Source organism: Gobius niger (assembly GCF_951799975.1).
Source record: "Gobius niger genome assembly, chromosome: 19".
Taxonomy (NCBI): Eukaryota; Metazoa; Chordata; class Actinopteri; order Gobiiformes; family Gobiidae; genus Gobius; species Gobius niger.
This window is the reverse complement of record NC_136870.1, coordinates 17,224,139-17,241,097: the sequence shown is the minus strand read 5'-3', so window position 1 is coordinate 17,241,097 and position 16,959 is coordinate 17,224,139. Positions and strand designations below refer to the sequence as shown.

Sequence of the window (16,959 nt, the reverse complement as noted above, 5' to 3'; positions counted from 1 at the left end):
CGGTATAACCAGTGTTGGGCAAGTTTCTTTAAAATTACAATATATTCTGTATCAGTAGTTACAACTTTAAAAATGTAATATGTTTGTATTAGACATTACTGTTTGAAAAATGAGTTACACTTTAAGTTACTTTTGAGTTACTTTTGGCAAAAAAACAGGAAATAGTAATAATGCCACTGAGCAATTCGATTTCCCCATGCGCTCATGTTTTGTTTGATAATGTTAGCTTCACACAACTGCAGGTCTTATACACCAGTACCCGACTTGATTTGGCTGTTTTTTTTTCTTTGTTCGTACATCAATACAAACCATTTAAGTACACCTGTAACTTGAGTTACTTAAATTATAATTACTAATATATGAATGTATTTGTTTTAGTAATACATTCCTCTGTTGCTGAAAAAAGTAATATATTTCTGTAAGTCGTTACTTTTGTAATACGTAGCACTGGGTATAACACACAAGTTACGCCAACCAACCCTCCACTGCTTCAGCTATTCAGCAGCACCACATACAACAATAGTTAAACATCCTGGATATCACTGTAACAGCTCAGTATAGCTCAGTCATATTTAAAGTTTTGTTGTAAACAAAAATGCATTGACAGTCTAATGTAAAGTTGCAAAGCAGATAAATGCTGTTTTCTTCCAAGTATGTTTTGTAGCTGTAATAACAAACATGATTTATGAAAAGAAAAATCTTTCATGATTAATCCTAATTTCAAAGGTAGTTGCCCGTTTTGCAACTCCTCATATATACTCTCTTTCAGCTAACTAACACTTCGGTTTTTGCATGGTGTGGTTGTGTGTGTGAAGATAATAATGAGTTTTCAGTCAAATTAGAAACAAAAACATTTTTCTAACACAGGTGAACTTAAAGAATCCTGAGTTGGAATTTTGCCTTCAATAAGCAGCATTGCAGTGTGGTCAAATGCTACGTGTTTAAAGATACAAAGAAACATTCGGCAAAGCCAACTCAGAATTCTTCACATTTTGTTGAGTATTTGTTTTTGATCTATCACTTCTTTTGTGTTTTTTTGATGACCACAGCATGAGAAGGGACATCACCTCAACTAAAACATCATCAGTCCCCACCAAAGAAAACTCAATCACACCACACCCTCTTCACGTTTCTCTGTGTTCTGTTTCTATTTTTCCTCACCTGCAGGTTCTTGGTCAGTTTCATGGTCGATGCCAGGGGCGGGTCCATGAGAGGAAGTCGTCATAACGGCATGCGCATCATCATCCCGCCCAGGAAGTGCACCGCGCCCACCAGGATCACGTGCCGATTGGTCAAGAGGCACAAGCTTGCGTCTCCTCCGCCCATGGTGGAGGGGGAGGGACTGGCCAGTCGACTGGTGGAGGTGGGACCGGCAGGGGCACAGTTTCTGGGGTAAGAAAAGTAAAAAAAAAAAAACATGCTATTAAAGCTTTTTGCTTTGACGCATTTCGATTTGTTGAGTTGACATCCCTCCCCAGCTTTTTGTCATCTCCCTTTCCCACCATTGGGCTTTGTCTGTGAATGTGTGTGTGTGTTAATGCAATGTATAGAGAAGTGGTTGATCTACAGTGTGGAGATGACTACTTGATTGATTGTGGCTACTTTGATTAAATAAAAGCACTATTATGGTAAATACAGGGCATTTCACCCCTATCACTTATCATTCTAAACATTTCTGCCCTAAGACTGGAGTTCTGAACTTCATCATTGCGGCAAACGTGAAGAATTTATCATTTCTGGTGACTTGTATGCTGATATAACTGGATAAAGTAATAGCTATGTTTTGTGTACATGAGGAGGCCTTCAGACTGCTGCAAATGTAAAAGCATGTTAATATGGGTGTGGCAGTTCTATGAGACAAAAAGACAGTTCAGCTTCAAACTTTCGACCCTTGAATCGAAAGACAGCCGACTATCCGAGTGAGCTATACCTGCCACAGTGCCTTCCAAGACATTCTCTCCCAACGGCGCATTTGTCTTACACCAAGGACTGATCGAAACTTGCAAATACTCTTTTAGCATTCTGTTGATGAATTATGAATCCTTTTGGGCGTTGTGTTAGCCCGGAGCGCCAGCCACACATATTTTCTTTTCAAAAGCAAGAAGACCCTCCTCTTGAACAAATCATTTCTCCCACAAGTTTGGTGTTGAATAATCCACAGATGTTTTGTAATGTCTCTCAGGACGGTTTCAAGTAACCCTGTATAATTCAAATGTTGTCTGACTTCTGATTAACAATGTTTAGTCCTTCGCTTGTCGCTTTTTCAAATATTTACATGTACTTGAGTTAGCAGCTTTGTTTTTTTTGGCACAAATGGAGCATAAGCCTTGTCGGTCGTGAGAATTGGAACTCGGGGATTGACTGTAGGACTTTGTATGAATTGGAAAAAGAAAGAAAATCTGATGAAAAAACATGCATAAGCCCCATTTCCACATGCATTTTAGCATATCCCCCTTTTACTGACCTGCGAGTGTGTGCTTTGTGCCCCTGTGTGTTGTCTGTGTGCGGGTGTGTGGACACAGTAAACTCCATCTTCCCCGAAAGCTGCCAGCCCTAAACGAAGGCGAGAGTCTGGTTAGTCCAATGCTTCAGCTGGGACCCAGAGGAACTAGATTTGTTGGGTAGGAACCAAAAAACCGAAGCATCCTCCCCCTCTTGGCTCCTCCCCCTCTGTGCACCCACCTCCTCATGGGTCACATGACTGAGGCCGACTCATGCTGAAGATATTATTTTAACCCATCCCTTTTCGTTAGGAGCAAATGTCAGCAAATGTAGTCTTGGGAAGAACTCGACACCAGACCCGTGATGTGGCTTTCAATTTGGACTCTGGATTAAAGAAAATCAAGTAAATCCGCAACTAGGTGGAAAATCAAATCACATTGAAATGTTCTCTCTTTTCTTTTAGCTTTTGTTTGCATATTTAATGAGCCTAGGTTTTGTTCAATACCCTTTTTAGAGTGTACTGATGAAAGAAGACAACATTATTCTAATACAAGGGTTGCACAGTTTTGGTAAAATTTCGCAATAGGGATTTATCTTCTTCCTAAAACTACAGAAACGCACCACAGTTCTCGCCACCTTCATCTGAATTACCTTGATCTTAGATTATTATGACGGTCACTGAAAGCTACTGTTTTATTATTGGCTGTGTGGAATTGACTTGCGCTTCTTTGGGCATGAGTTATTTCCCTCCAGTTGGCATCATCCTGCTTCTCATGATTAAGTTACCTCACCTTTTGAATTAGAATTTGATTTATGTTTTATTTTGTTGGACAATGTGCCATGTATGTAATTTTTTTGTTACTGATTTTTTTTATTTTATGTTACAGAGCCATAATAATTAGGGATGTTTTCTTACGTTGGGGCAGAGATGAGGACTTGAGGTGGAGAATAAGCACAAAATACCTTACTTTTTCTAAACCTAAAACTTTGTAAGAAACGGGTTAAAATATTATAAAAACTTTTAATTGAGGGTATTTGTCTCAACTCAAATTAATTGAAGTGTTTGGTACAAAGGGCTGTGCAGCTTTCTCCTCCTTCCCCTCATACCATCTCATCTGTCTCGTTATGCTTGACCAAAGGTAAAAGGCATTGACTGTCCACAATCTGCATGGAGGAAGCTTTTGCCATGACACCCTTCACAGTATCACAGACCGCGTTATCTTGAATGTATTGTGGATTACGGGAGGTGGCGATGGCTAATTTAATAGGTCTGTGTGAATTGACAGGCCGGTAATTGTGGAGATCCCACATTTTGGTTCATTGCGGGGCCAGGAGAGGGAGCTGATCCTGCTCAGGAGCGAGAACGGGGAATCCTGGAAGGAGCATTTGTACGACTGTAAGACGGACGACCTCAACCAGATTCTCAATGGGATGGACGAAGGTTAGCAAAATAATCACCACATTTCTCTAACTAGGTTAAGCACTTTGACCTTATTATCTAATCTACATAATTTTGTTCAATGCGTTGCAGGAATGATGGTGGTTTATGATAACTTTTGGATGTAATTAGAAAAAATGTTATGTCCTCTTCTCGAGAGTAACATAATAATGGGTTTCAAGTGATCTGAAATCTGGACTGTTTTCCAGTGTATTTAATTTTATTTCTTGGTTTTGCACTTGTTTACTCTTGCATAGTTGCATTTTGTTTCTTTATAATATATAATATACTTTTATACCATGGTCTGGGTGAATACTCAATTCTGATTGGCTAACTGGCGTGCGTTAAAACTGTATAGATACAGACGGCATCTCTGGATTCACCCATATACGGTCATGTTTGAAAACAGTTAAGGGGAAAACAATTTGGAGAAAAATCTAAACTTTCTCTAATTATTCAAAAACTATTTTAACAAATGCTGAATTATGAATATTGTTTTCCACTAAATAAAGATACAAAGACATGGAGAGGAGTAAAGTGGTTCAACAGCCCATAAATACATAAATAACCGAGAACTAACTAATCATGCTAACATGATGCTACATGTTAGCATAGTGCTAGCGCTTGCTAGCACTAGCTACTAGCTACGCTTGCTAGCACAATCTGCTGTGAATAAACATCCATATGGACCCAATTTAGACTTTACTTTATTTGTATGTGATAAATAAGTTTATGTTTCACTGTATTTCCCAGAAGATTCTATTTCCCACCCTTGTCGAAGCCACGCCCCCTTCTATGACGCGATGCCGTCTGTATCTATAACGCACAGTTAGTCCAGCAACAGTTAATCATGTTCTACAGTGGGAACCATTTATTTACATACACTCTCTGGCTTGAAACTAAAATTTCCTTCTTTTTTTTTAGGTCAATTAGAATTTTAAAAAATATTTCTATTTGTCAAATGCCAGAAGAATGAGAGATAGAATTATTATTACTTTTTTTGCTGCGCGTTGTGGTGTTCTTGCCTCCACATTGTGCATTAAAACTGTATAATGCACGGCTCCTCGTTGTTTAATCCTTACATATAGTATTTTTAAATATGTGTGATACCTGATAGTGGTCAAATCTATTTTTATGCTCATATTACATTTGATTGAAAAACCTGCTTTATTGTATCCAGAGCTGGACAGTGCAGAGGAGCTGGAGAAGAAGCGAATATGCCGCATTGTAACCAAGGACTTCCCGCAGTACTTTGCTGTTGTGTCGCGGATCAGGCAGGAGACGAACCATATGGGACCAGAGGGTGGGACATTGTGTAGCCGGAGCCTTCCACCAGTCCAGGCCTCTTTCCCTGAGGGGGCACTGACAAAGAAAATCAAAGTCGGATTGCAGGTGAGTGGTCGTCTGTTGCACCAAGTTTCTCCTACATATTTCAATGGAATGTGCTGGTAATTTAGATAAAGTCCTCAAAAAAATCATCTCTTTTCCTTTGTCTTAGCTATGTGGTCAATATTATAGCTTTCATTCCTCTCTGCTGTACTTTACATTAGCAAAGTCAGTTCAGCTTTTGACCAATACATAAAAATATCACTGAAACAAACTGATTCTGTCCTTTTAACTTACTTACTCTTACCTAACCTACTCAGTTAAGAGCAAGGGAGTTAACTAGGCTACTTACTTTACTTATAGTTTACTCAAACATTTGTGCTAGGCCCAGCCCATCCCTGAGGAGCTGGTGCAGAAGATCCTTGGTAACCGCGCGACCTTCAGTCCCATCGTCACTGTGGAGCCGAGGAGGAGGAAGTTTCACAAGCCCATCACCATGACGATCCCGGTGCCGCCTCTCTCCGGAGAAGGACTCAGCAATGGCTACAAGGGGGACTCCACACCGTGTCTGCGTCTCCTCTGCAGCATCACAGGTACTGTATTTGAGGGAGTAGTTTGGGAAATACCACGTGGGCCGTTCTGTGTTTGCATGATCTCATGTCTGGGTGGGTCTCCTCCAGATGCTACAGATGCTTACAACATAACATTCACACTGGACAGTAGGCAAACTTCTGCTGTTAGGGGATCCTGGATAAGCCTTGCGAGCTTCACTGCTTCAGGCCTCCCCAGAAACAATGTTAAACTAAACCTTGAGTAGTTAAAAAATGCACCTAAACAGTATATCTACATATCTCTTTTTGTTTATTTTTTATTTTCTCACCATGTTTGAATGCTTTCAGGTGGTACATCGCCCGCACAATGGGAAGACATCACAGGCACAACCCCTCTCACCTTTGTGAATGACTGTGTGTCCTTTACCACCAATGTTTCGGCCAGGTAAGAAAACGGTTCAATAATCCATGGGTTTTGCTAAATTGTTGTCGAATTTGAGTTAATGATAAGATTGTTCCTGTAGGTTCTGGTTGGCGGACTGTCACCAGATCCCGGAGACAGTAGGTCTGGCCACTCAGTTGTACCGGGAGCTCATCTGCGTGCCCTACATGGCTAAGTTTGTGGTTTTTGCCAAAATGAACGATCCGGTGGAGTCCAGGCTCAGGTGCTTCTGCATGACGGACGACAAGGTGGACAAGACGCTCGAGCAGCAGGAGAACTTTGAGGAAGTAGCACGGAGCAAAGACATAGAGGTAAGTTTAGGTGTATATTGTTTGTCTTTAGAATATGGTAATAGAATACTTTGGCAACATCCAACAGGAAATATAAAATGTTCACTTCTGGCCCATTTCACAGGTTCTCGAGGGTCGGCCAGTCTATGTGGATTGCTATGGAAACTTGACGCCTTTGACCAAAGCTGGTCAACAGTTAGTCCTCAACTTCTATGCCTTCAAGGAGAATCGGTTGCCATTCTGTGTCAAGGTAGTCTATCCCCGTAGCATTTCCAGTCCAGGAAGTCACATGTTAATATTGTTTGTGATCATCTGTTTTTACTGTATATAAAATCAGCAACGGATCATGATCTCTGTATTTACTTTTGCGAAACAACAATTTGTTTGCCCTGTTTACCTTTACATCAAATGGTGTGATGGTATAAAGCGACTAGCTTCCCCATGTTATTGTAAGAGCAAAAATATTAATATTTTGGTAAAAGACTGTTCAGGGCCCGCAGCTTTCATTCAGTGTGTCTTATTGGGTTTCTATTTCTGCAGAAGATTGTGTTTGAACAAATGCATGTAAATTAATAAGTTAAAGTGCAAGTTATCAAGTACCAAAAAATCTGCCACATAAACAATGAGGGTTCAAACAATAAATAATGCTTTGACTCCCTCCATCATGTAACCCTCATGTAGAAGAGTTCATAGACTTCCATTCTTTGCATTGCCAAACATACTCAACCACACACGCACATTGATATCGTGTTAAGTATACAAAATCTGTTTATGAAGATAAACATGGTTAACCTGCTCTATTTAGGTCCGAGACCCCAGCCAGGAGCCGTGCGGCCGCCTGACGTTCCTCAAAGAGTGTAAGACCATGAAAGGACTTCCTCAGACCGCGGTGTGTAATCTCAACTTCACACTCCCCGCTGTGAAGAAGGTACGATCCTACCCGGTACCATTTCTGTCCTCACCTCCATAACCATGCTCATGGATAGGGAAATACCACCTCATTAACTATAACTGAAGACAGAGAAAGACTATGGCCAATCTGCCGCCACTGTGTCTTTTATCTGTTTAAAGCTTCTTTCTGTGTAAATATGATTACCTTTCCAGTGGGTTCTTGTCATTGGCTGTTTTATTTATCTACTTTATGATTTGGGTGACATGCTTTTTGGCTCATGGGCCCTTTGTGGCTGCTACAATGGCTTGTATTCATTTGCGGTGCGCTTTACACCTTTCTGTGTTTGGTGCCAATATTATTTCATTATTGCTTTGCTCAATTTGCTAAAGAGGCTTCTCAGTCACTCCTTTTTCACCCCTGACGTTTTTCCCCCCTGCTTTTCCATTATGTTACTACTACTCCTGTTCCTGCAATGCATCTTGGGAACCAGGATGTGGAGTCAGATGCCGAGGAAGAGGTAACCGCACCATTCCCACCGTGTGCTGTCCATTTTCTGCGCGCTACGCGGCCCCTGCTTTGCACATTATTGCCCTATCCTTGCGCTTATTATGTTTCTCTAATACCTATAATAGCTGTATTAGGTGTTTGCATGCCATTAGGTTCGCCATATCTTATTCACATCATAGTATAGATATAGCATTTGTGGTAAGAGATACTCATACAATGTGCTTTACATATCTGTGAACTAACCCACTTTGTAACATAGCAGCACTTACCAGTATATTACTCATAATTATTTGCTGCTGTGTTGGATAAGACACTATTTACTAACATTATGCAGTACTGTAAGCCAAATACTGTTGATTTGGCAGCACTTTGTAATAATGTAGGGTCACCCAGAACTGAAAAGGTGTTGTGTTTGCTATTGTTGCAGACTGAAAAGACAGAGAGACGGCATACCTTTGCATCCCTAGCCTTACGTAAGCGCTACAGCTATCTCTCCGAGCCTGCACAGAGTGAGTTTGATATTTTTACTAACAACCCCTTGATAGATTAACCTACATAATCAATTATTAACTTTAGCTCTTTTAATCATTGATAGATATGCAGTTAGTTGTGATATTATGAATGTAATGGATGCATATTCCTCACCCACATAACATGCTCTGTCCTCAACATGGTACATGGTATTTTTTGCATGGGTCAATCAGTGATTTTCAGTTTTGTGCTGTGCTTGCTCCACATTGTGAGTTGGACTTCTGGGTTAATTTTCATTGCTGCGTTTCAAATGTTTGATTTGAGAAACATAACAAATTTTCCTTTGACTCGCTGGCAGAAATATTAAAACAGGGGTCAAAGCAAAATTTGATATTTGAGAAGGCATTTGTCCCAGTTTGAATCTGAATTTTCTTTTTGAAACTTCCGTGGGACAAAAATGCATGTTTTAAGGTTACGTTTGGCTTCCTTTTTCACTTTTTGGCAAACTGCTTGACACCAAACCGCATGACAAAATGGATCTGAAAACTGAAACTATGCACTTTAATGGGCATTTTAGTCAATTTTCTGTTATATTTATAGTTCCCAACTATTTTCAGCAGTCCATGGCTTTGTTTTAGGATAAAATGCTGGAAATTTTCTTTTAACCAAACAGATAAAAGGCACTCAAAAAGCGGATTTTATTCACATTGAGGAGTTCATGATTACTATCAACATTCAAAAAAAGAGTTTTTTGTGTTGTCCTGGTGCATTTGTCTTGCCATTCTTTCGCTGTCAAATATTTCATCATTTTATTTTGAACTTTACTTTCCTTGCTGTATGTGCCCTTCACTTTATTTGCGTTGCTTCTTTCGTTGTTTACCCTGACTCACACAGACATTTGTAATAAATTCCTCTTCTGTCAGTGTTGGAATTGCTTTTTAAACAAATTGTATTGATACCTGATACCTTTGTCACTGACCAACTCTTCCTCCTCTGGTCTTTCCCTCTTTCATGTTTCGTTGTTTTCTTTTTTTTTTCTTGCCCCACATAATTTTCTGTCACTCCACTATTCTTTGAACTCCCCCTTTGTCATTTTGTCCTGCACCGTTATTTTCTAAAACTATTCGTGTGAAGAAACAGCAGTCGAGCGAAGCGCACCAGCAAGAACACTGCCTGCTGGTTACCCTCACAAACCTGTCTTTCCAACCCGACCTTACCCACCATGGACGGCTGCTCCTATTACCGTCCCTGGCCAGGCAAGGGCAGCAGGACTGGGGGGTTCAATCACCTCTTCCAATTCCCCGCCCCACTCACCACCAGCTGGTTCTCCACTAAAATCACCTTGGTCTTTGTCCCCAACATCCCCCACTATGAAAACAGCATTGGGAACCCATTCGCAACCAACCACCATACCATCTCCAGTCAAAGCTGCCGCTGTCGAAATTGTGTCTTCTTCCCCTGTCCGGTGTCGAGGTGTGGCTTCCCCCATCAAAACCGTTGTCCAGCAAGGCCAATACCCTATCCAAACCTCTGTGAGTTATGCTACCCCTGGAAGCCCCTCCAAATACGGAACAGATCCGGCCTCAATTAAAAGTCTTGCATCAGCTTACACATCAAGAACATCTCCGCTTCACTCCTTCACCAATGGATCTTCAACTTCAGCGCCAGCATCGCCAAAGACTATGCTAAACATGTACAACCTTCCTTATAAATCAGAAACAGGTTCCCCAATCAAATCGAATGTCAGAAACATTTCCAATATCTCACCCATAAAAACCTCTCCAGAGCCAACATTGTCTTCACGTATTGGTCGATCACCACTTTCATCAATTTCCTCAGCAGGACAGACAACAATCGCATCCTCTGAATTGATGAACGGTTCGATGTCCCCAGTCAAGTACCCCTCCTCCTCAACACCCTCCTCACCTTCGTCCAGACTTGTATCCGAAAGAAGCACTAGTCTCCAGGAAAGGATCCATGCCACTACGCAGGCAGCAACATCCACTCTCAGCGCAGCCATAAATGAAGCAATAGACACCTGTTCGGTGTCCGCATACGGAACACTGAAATCAATATCTTCCACTCATAAATCGGTGCCAAGTAGTTCAGGCTATGGCTCCCTCAGATTGGCCGCACCTCCTTCCACATGCACAGTTAGCACAAATAAAATTACATTGCCTGTCTATTCATTAGTAAACATCATCCCAGATTCCCCTGCCAAACCTGGACCAGGATCTCTCAAAATGGCAAAGCACGCATCTACCTCATCCTCTCCATCTTCTTCCATGTCCACTTGTGTGACCGCAACCAAATTAAAATCTCAATTGAAATCTCCTCCGTTCATTACACCGCCAATTATCCATCGATCTGCTGCTTCCAATCAGGAGATTCTGAAAGACGTAGCAGACATGAAGGAAGATTTGATAAGGATGACGGCAATCTTGCAAACAGACACGCCAACAGCAGCAAAGACAGTCCAAACCTCAAACACAGGTACGCCCAGAGAGAAACTAGATGATGAGGAGCCGTATACTTTAGTGGAAAGAGTAAAGGAAGATTTAGTGAAGGTTAGTCGGATCTTGCAGAAAGATATCTTAAGTAATGGTAAAGAAGAGGAGTGGGAAGAGTTCTCTAAAGATGAGATTGAGGAGGCCCAAAGACTGTCGGAGTTTTACCCTCCATTTGAAGAAAGCAAGCTTTTGTTCAAACACCAAGCATTGTCAAGTAAGGACATTGAATTGGCTAAGGTTGTGGATTACTTGACAAATGAAATTGGTGCGAGCTCGCTTTCCAAAATGGCCGAATTGAAAAGTCGGTATGAGGAGGAGGTGAGGAGAGAGGGAGAGGAGAAACAGAAACGTGTCCTAAAGCCTTCAATGACACTACAAGAGAACAAGCTCAAAATGCCGCCCCCGGCTTCAGGCATGCACACCTCTCCCTCTGAGAAGGACTTGAGCAAACTCGCTGAGGGGGCAGAAACTATGTTAGAGTCACCTGAGGATTTGTCCCATGAGCAGGATAAGAGCCCTTTGTCGGACAGTGGCTTTGAGACCAGGAGTGAAAAGACCCCCTCAGCGCCCCAGAGTGCAGAAAGTACAGGGCCTAAGCCTTTGTTTACCGACTCGCCCATTCCCCCTTCGGTTAGTGTAGCTATGGAGGATGTTGCGTCTGCTATCCCTCCCATAGACCTAGATCCGTGTAGCTCGGCCCAAGCCTTAGAGATGACACCAGACGATTCAATGATGAGCAAAAGTGTGTGCCTAAAAGAGGAAACTCAAATCACCACGACTACAAGGATGCTTTACCATAAGCCCCAGTTTACAGACAGTGCAGAGATGATTGAGGAAGGCATGTCGGTAAGAGATATAATGAAAGCGTTTCAGTCAGGGAGGGATCCATCAAATGAGCTTGCAGGGCTATTTGAACACAAGGCTAGCCAGGATTCGGTCAAAGGCGACGAGCTAACACCTAGGTTTTTAGATAGAGATGTCAAGTCTAAACCTAAAGTTGAAAGGATAATCGAGGTTCACATTGAAAAAGGGCATAGCACGGCCGAACCAACAGAGGTTATCATTAGAGAAACAAAGAAACACCCAGAACTTTATGTCTATAAGGGGGATCGCGGATATAGGGAGTTTTTAGACTATGATGATGTCCAACAGGAAGAGGAGGAGCTTATTGCTGAGGAAACACTGCCCCCGTTCCTGGAGACTTCCCGAGTTAACACTCCAGTATCCAATGAGGAGGATAGTCGACCCAGCTCAGCGCAGCTCATAGCAGACGACTCATACAAAGCCTTAAAACTATTGAGCCAACATTCAATTGAATACTGTGATGATGATCTGTCAGAAATCCGAGGTGAGTCGTACAATTTTGCAGAAAAAATGTTGCTTTCCGAGAAGCTTGATGCATCATCTGCTTCCCAGTCTGACACAGAGGATACAGTAATTGAGAGAAAACGACACCAAAGTCCTGAATCTGGCAGGAGTACTGACGGTAGCCCACTGCAAGGTAGTCCCAAAAGGGGATCGTCCAAAGAAGGCTCCCCAAAATCTGGTAAATTTGCACATAGGGATGAATCAGGGCAATATGATAAGGTAACAGTTCTCCATTACACCACTGAACCAGGCAGCCCTAAACATGCGGTGTGGATGAGATTTACTGAAGACAAGCATGAAAGCAAGAGTAGGGAAAATTTACTTTATGAAGACAGGGTAGATCAGACGGTTAAAGAGGCTGAGGAGAAACTAAGTGAAGTTTCTCAATTCTTCCGTGACAAAACAGAAAAACTGAACGATGAGTGGCAGTCACCGGAGAGAAAGCCTATGAAGCGTCAATTAAGAGAGCCTCGATCTTGGCCCAGTTCAGTTTGCAGTAGCCCCGAAAAAACACAGCAAAAGCCCAAGACTGGAACAGAGACACAAGAAAAGGGAAAATCAATGGAGTCCTCTGTTGGTAAAATGTTAAGTAGCACAACAGCAACTGAAAAGAAAAGTTCGAGTTTACCAAGCAGCCCACAGAAAAGTGCAAATGTAACAGAGCCAGACAGGTCTAGTGAATCCGAATCGCTTTCTCCTAGATCAACATCCAGAGTCAGTGCAGTGAGGATGAAGTTTGAAGCTGCAGCCCAGAAGCAAGCCAGTCAGGCTAGTCCCACTAAAATACCCCCACCCGTCTCACCAAAGCCGTCAGTGAAAAAGATGCAAGAGAGTAAACTTCCTGTATTTACTAAAGGTGTAGAAAAGGGTGTTGTTGATAAGGATGCAGAAAAAGAAAGCAGTAGGGTTATGGCAACATCACCATTAAAATCCCCTAAGGAGGATAGTCAGCCCAACCTTAATATTTCCTCAGTTTGGAAAGATAGCAGCAAACCTAAAGGTGTTACAGATATGCAAAGCAAAGACACTAAGAACATTGTAGACAATGGAAATGTGGACAGAAAGGTAACGAAGACCCTAAAAGTTGATTCCAAGGAAGGGATAATTGAAAGGTCAAAAGTAGAATCAGAGCAACAAGTGAACAAAAACCTTCGATCTCAAATTCCAGTTCTCAAATCACCTACCCGGCCTTCGCAAATACCGACATTAGTCAAGAAAGGGCCCAGTGTTGAAGCAACCCAAAGAAAGACAGATTTGACTTTTGAGATTTTGGATAATGCTCCTAAAGATTCAAACTCCAACAACCTCACAAGTCCCAGAGAGGTGCTTGACAAAGTGCTAACATCCCCTACCACGGCAACAGCCAAAGACAATTTCAAGGGCATTAAGACTTTACCAGTGTATGTGGGCGTGCAGGTGGGGAGACAGGCAGAGAGAGATGCCAAGGGGTCGTTGTATACCAAGCAAAAGTCTAACAATGGTCTTAGCCCCATTAGCCCTGATGATGATACATTGGAGCAGGTTTCTTTTATAGACAGTTCAGGGAAAAGTCCAATAACCCCAGAGACCCCAAGCTCCGAAGAGATCAGCTATGATCTCACCACACGGACTCTAGATGGTTTTATGGGATTCATGCCTGGGCAACCAAGTCCTATTATGGAGGTATCAGAAGAATCAGAGGTAGAGGAAAAAGCAGCTTTCACATTCAAAGAATTGGCACCAAAAAGTATAGCAAGTCCAGACACAGAGGCAGATCTAACAAATGCAAATAAACAAAAAAGTTATGATAATGAGAAAGAGTTGAATGCGTTGAACAGATTGCAGTCCACAGGTGAGGATAGGCCGATTGAAACAGCACAGGAAAGTAAAGAAATCCCAAGAGACAAAGGTATAGCGTATATAGAGTTCCCACCACCGCCCCCCTTAGATTCATCATCAGATAAGTCCGACACTGAGAGGAAAGGGTCTTGTGCATCTTCGGAGACAGAAACAGAAATGATGGAGGTGAATTTACAAGAAGAGCATGACAAACATCTTCTAAGAGAGCCTATTATACGCATCCAACCTCCAACTCCTGTGCATTCGGGGACTGAAGACGGCCAAACTGAGGAGGAGCAAGATGAGGAGTCCATCTTTCAACCAATCCCGTGTAAAAAACTAACATCTAAATCTAAAGAGGAGGAGGAGGAGGAGGAGGATAAGAAGAAAGAGAAGAAGATGAAAAAGAATGACAAAAATGGGAACAATAAAGAATCTAATGGCACCAATGGGTCCAATGGTTCTAAAGGGTCTAACGGTAAAGGAGATGACTACGACTATGAACAAAATGGGAATGACCAGTCCATAACAGACTGTTCCATTGCTACAACAGCAGAGTTTTCCCATGACACCGATGCCACAGAGATAGACTCTTTAGATGGGTATGAACTTCAGGATGAGGACGATGGACTGAGCGAACAGGTCGATTTAAAACTTTATGGGCACCCAGACAGTAGAAGAGATATCTGGGCGTCTGACTCTTACAGGACATCAGACCGGCCTTTTCCTCCAACAAAACTGGAAGTGATTGAGGAGGAGAAGACACCAGAGGAATATCAAAATGACATTTGTAAAAAAGACACAAATGGAGGGAAAACAAATGGGATTACAAAAGACGGTGTCACAACTGACCAGAAGCCCTCAGATAAAGAGGGGTTTTCAGACACTTACTTTAGTTATAAATTAGAGGAAGAATTCAACTCCACTTTTAAGACTGTCGCCACTAAAGGGCTGGACTTTGACCCGTGGCCTAACAAAAGTGAAGAGGAAGTGGACGTGGGCGGGACAAAAGGGGGTAATGATGAGCCTAAACCATTTGGACTGGCTGTGGATGAGCAATCTCAGGCCACAACACCAGACACCACTCCAGCCCGAACGCCAACGGATGATAGCACGCCCACGAGTGAGCCCAACCCATTCCCCTTCCATGAAGGGAAGATGTTTGAGATGACGCGCAGTGGTGCGATTGACATGAGCAAGAGGGACATGGTGGAGGAGAGGCTGCAGTTTTTTCAGATTGGTGAGCATTACCCTTTAGCGGGCAGGTACCGAGTCAGGGATTTAGAGTTAGACTCACATGATGATCAGGAGGATACTGAGGAGTCCGCAGAGAGTTTCCCACAGATGTCTATACAGACGACCACAGTGCAGCTTGAGATTACAAACGGGGCTGGCTGTAGCAGCTCATGCCACGATTTCACTGCTCACACCGAGCCCACGTTTTCCACTTTTAGAACAGGATCAAAGTTTTCATATGACAATAACTTTGATGTTTCAAATAGCACTTCCAAAACTAGAACAACAAGCACTTTTAATTCATCTCATTACACAACATCAACCTCTGATACCTCCACTTATTCAGCCAATTCTAACTATAGCTCATCAAACATATCACACTATTTGAGCAATATATCATTAGGAGTAATGAACCATTGTTCTTCAGGGGGGACAGAGGAAAATATGGACTCTGTTTCAACACACAATATTCAGAGCCATACAACGAGCATCAACTTAGATTATCCTAATATTTCTTTAAATACAGCTCATTTGGACAAAGTTGTATCTAACTTTCCCTCTACAGAGCCCATAGTACAAGAGGGCAATAGAGTAGAAGCACATAGTAGCATAGGAAACTCATGTACCACTCACATAGCAGTTACACACACTGCGGCCAAAGAAGTCAAAACTAAGATATGCAAGTCTAGGTTACCAGTTAGGGTACCTAATCACAATCTATGCAGTCAAACGTCTTCAAAAGCACAACAAACCCCAAAGCAAAGACTAGAGAAGGACAATGCAATGAGCAAAATATTTGTCCGACCTGAGCATTCATTTCAGAAAAGCAAAATTCCTATTTTGATATCACTAAAGAAGAAAAATGTAGTAACAAAATCTGTGGTTAAAAAGCAGGGCATCAGGGATAACCAAATACATAGAGATAGCCATAGTAGGAAAAACAAGTCAGAAAAATGTACTAGTGAAGGATTTAGGAAAAAGTCCGATTATAAAGTTCGTTATAGAAAAGCGGACCAGGCTAGGGGCATGCCAGGACACTCATTAGTGGAAAGATCACTTGCCACAGCGGACACCAGGCGACGCAGCATGAACACTTCCCTGTCAGAGAGGAGAGCCGGCCCTTCACCCACCTGCACCCAACCCACCTCCACCACATCACCCCCACAAGTGTCAGCTGAGGGTGAAACAGCCAGGATGTGTAGGCGGACACTGGTGGGAGGACAGAAGCACAAGAAGCGAGGGAGTCAGGGTGATGCGCCACTCACGGCTCCTGTCACAGAGAGTTTGTAAACTCTTTTAAACCCTTGTTATAAGCTCTCCTCTCTCTCTGATGAGATGCATGCAGCTGTTGTGGTGGACTGTGGGTGCTCTGTGATGTGATGTTCTCTTTTATTCTTCTTCTGTCCAGTGCTGTCTCAGTATGCCAGGGTGAAAACATACCAGACAATGGTTTAGGAGTGAATTAAAATGTATCTAGTTTTCAGAATAGTTGGGAATAGGCCTGTTCAATTTTTGAAAAATATATAAGTGCGATTTTTTTTTTGGAAGGGATTGCGATTGTGATTAGATTTGGAAGTTATTAATTTATAAAAAATAAACACTTTTATATTTGAGAAGTATGAACTGATAAACAAGAATCACATGTATTTCACGTGGTCAAGGCAGAGT

General features: G+C 42.2%; 1 protein-coding gene across 22 annotated transcripts in view; it reads left to right on the top strand.

Annotated features, from left to right (window-relative positions):
• LOC306978931 (ankyrin-3-like) overlaps nt 1-16,959 on the top strand; it is a 103,159-nt gene that overhangs the window by 72,678 nt on the left and 13,522 nt on the right. For 9 of the 22 annotated variants that reach the window (XM_079577674.1, XM_079577672.1, XM_079577675.1 and 6 more), the window contains 12 exons: nt 1,168-1,392; nt 2,523-2,621; nt 3,729-3,883; nt 5,061-5,272; nt 5,592-5,799; nt 6,106-6,202; nt 6,282-6,510; nt 6,614-6,739; nt 7,295-7,417; nt 7,872-7,898; nt 8,316-8,397; nt 9,494-15,295. In XM_079577674.1, the coding sequence (XP_079433800.1) occupies nt 1,168-1,392; nt 2,523-2,621; nt 3,729-3,883; nt 5,061-5,272; nt 5,592-5,799; nt 6,106-6,202; nt 6,282-6,510; nt 6,614-6,739; nt 7,295-7,417; nt 7,872-7,898; nt 8,316-8,397; nt 9,494-15,295 (7,385 nt within the window). The remainder of the gene's footprint in view (nt 1-1,167; nt 1,393-2,522; nt 2,622-3,728; nt 3,884-5,060; nt 5,273-5,591; nt 5,800-6,105; nt 6,203-6,281; nt 6,511-6,613; nt 6,740-7,294; nt 7,418-7,871; nt 7,899-8,315; nt 8,398-9,493; nt 15,296-16,959) is intronic. The other 13 variants (XM_079577671.1, XM_079577677.1, XM_079577661.1 and 10 more) reach the window with 4 other exon arrangements.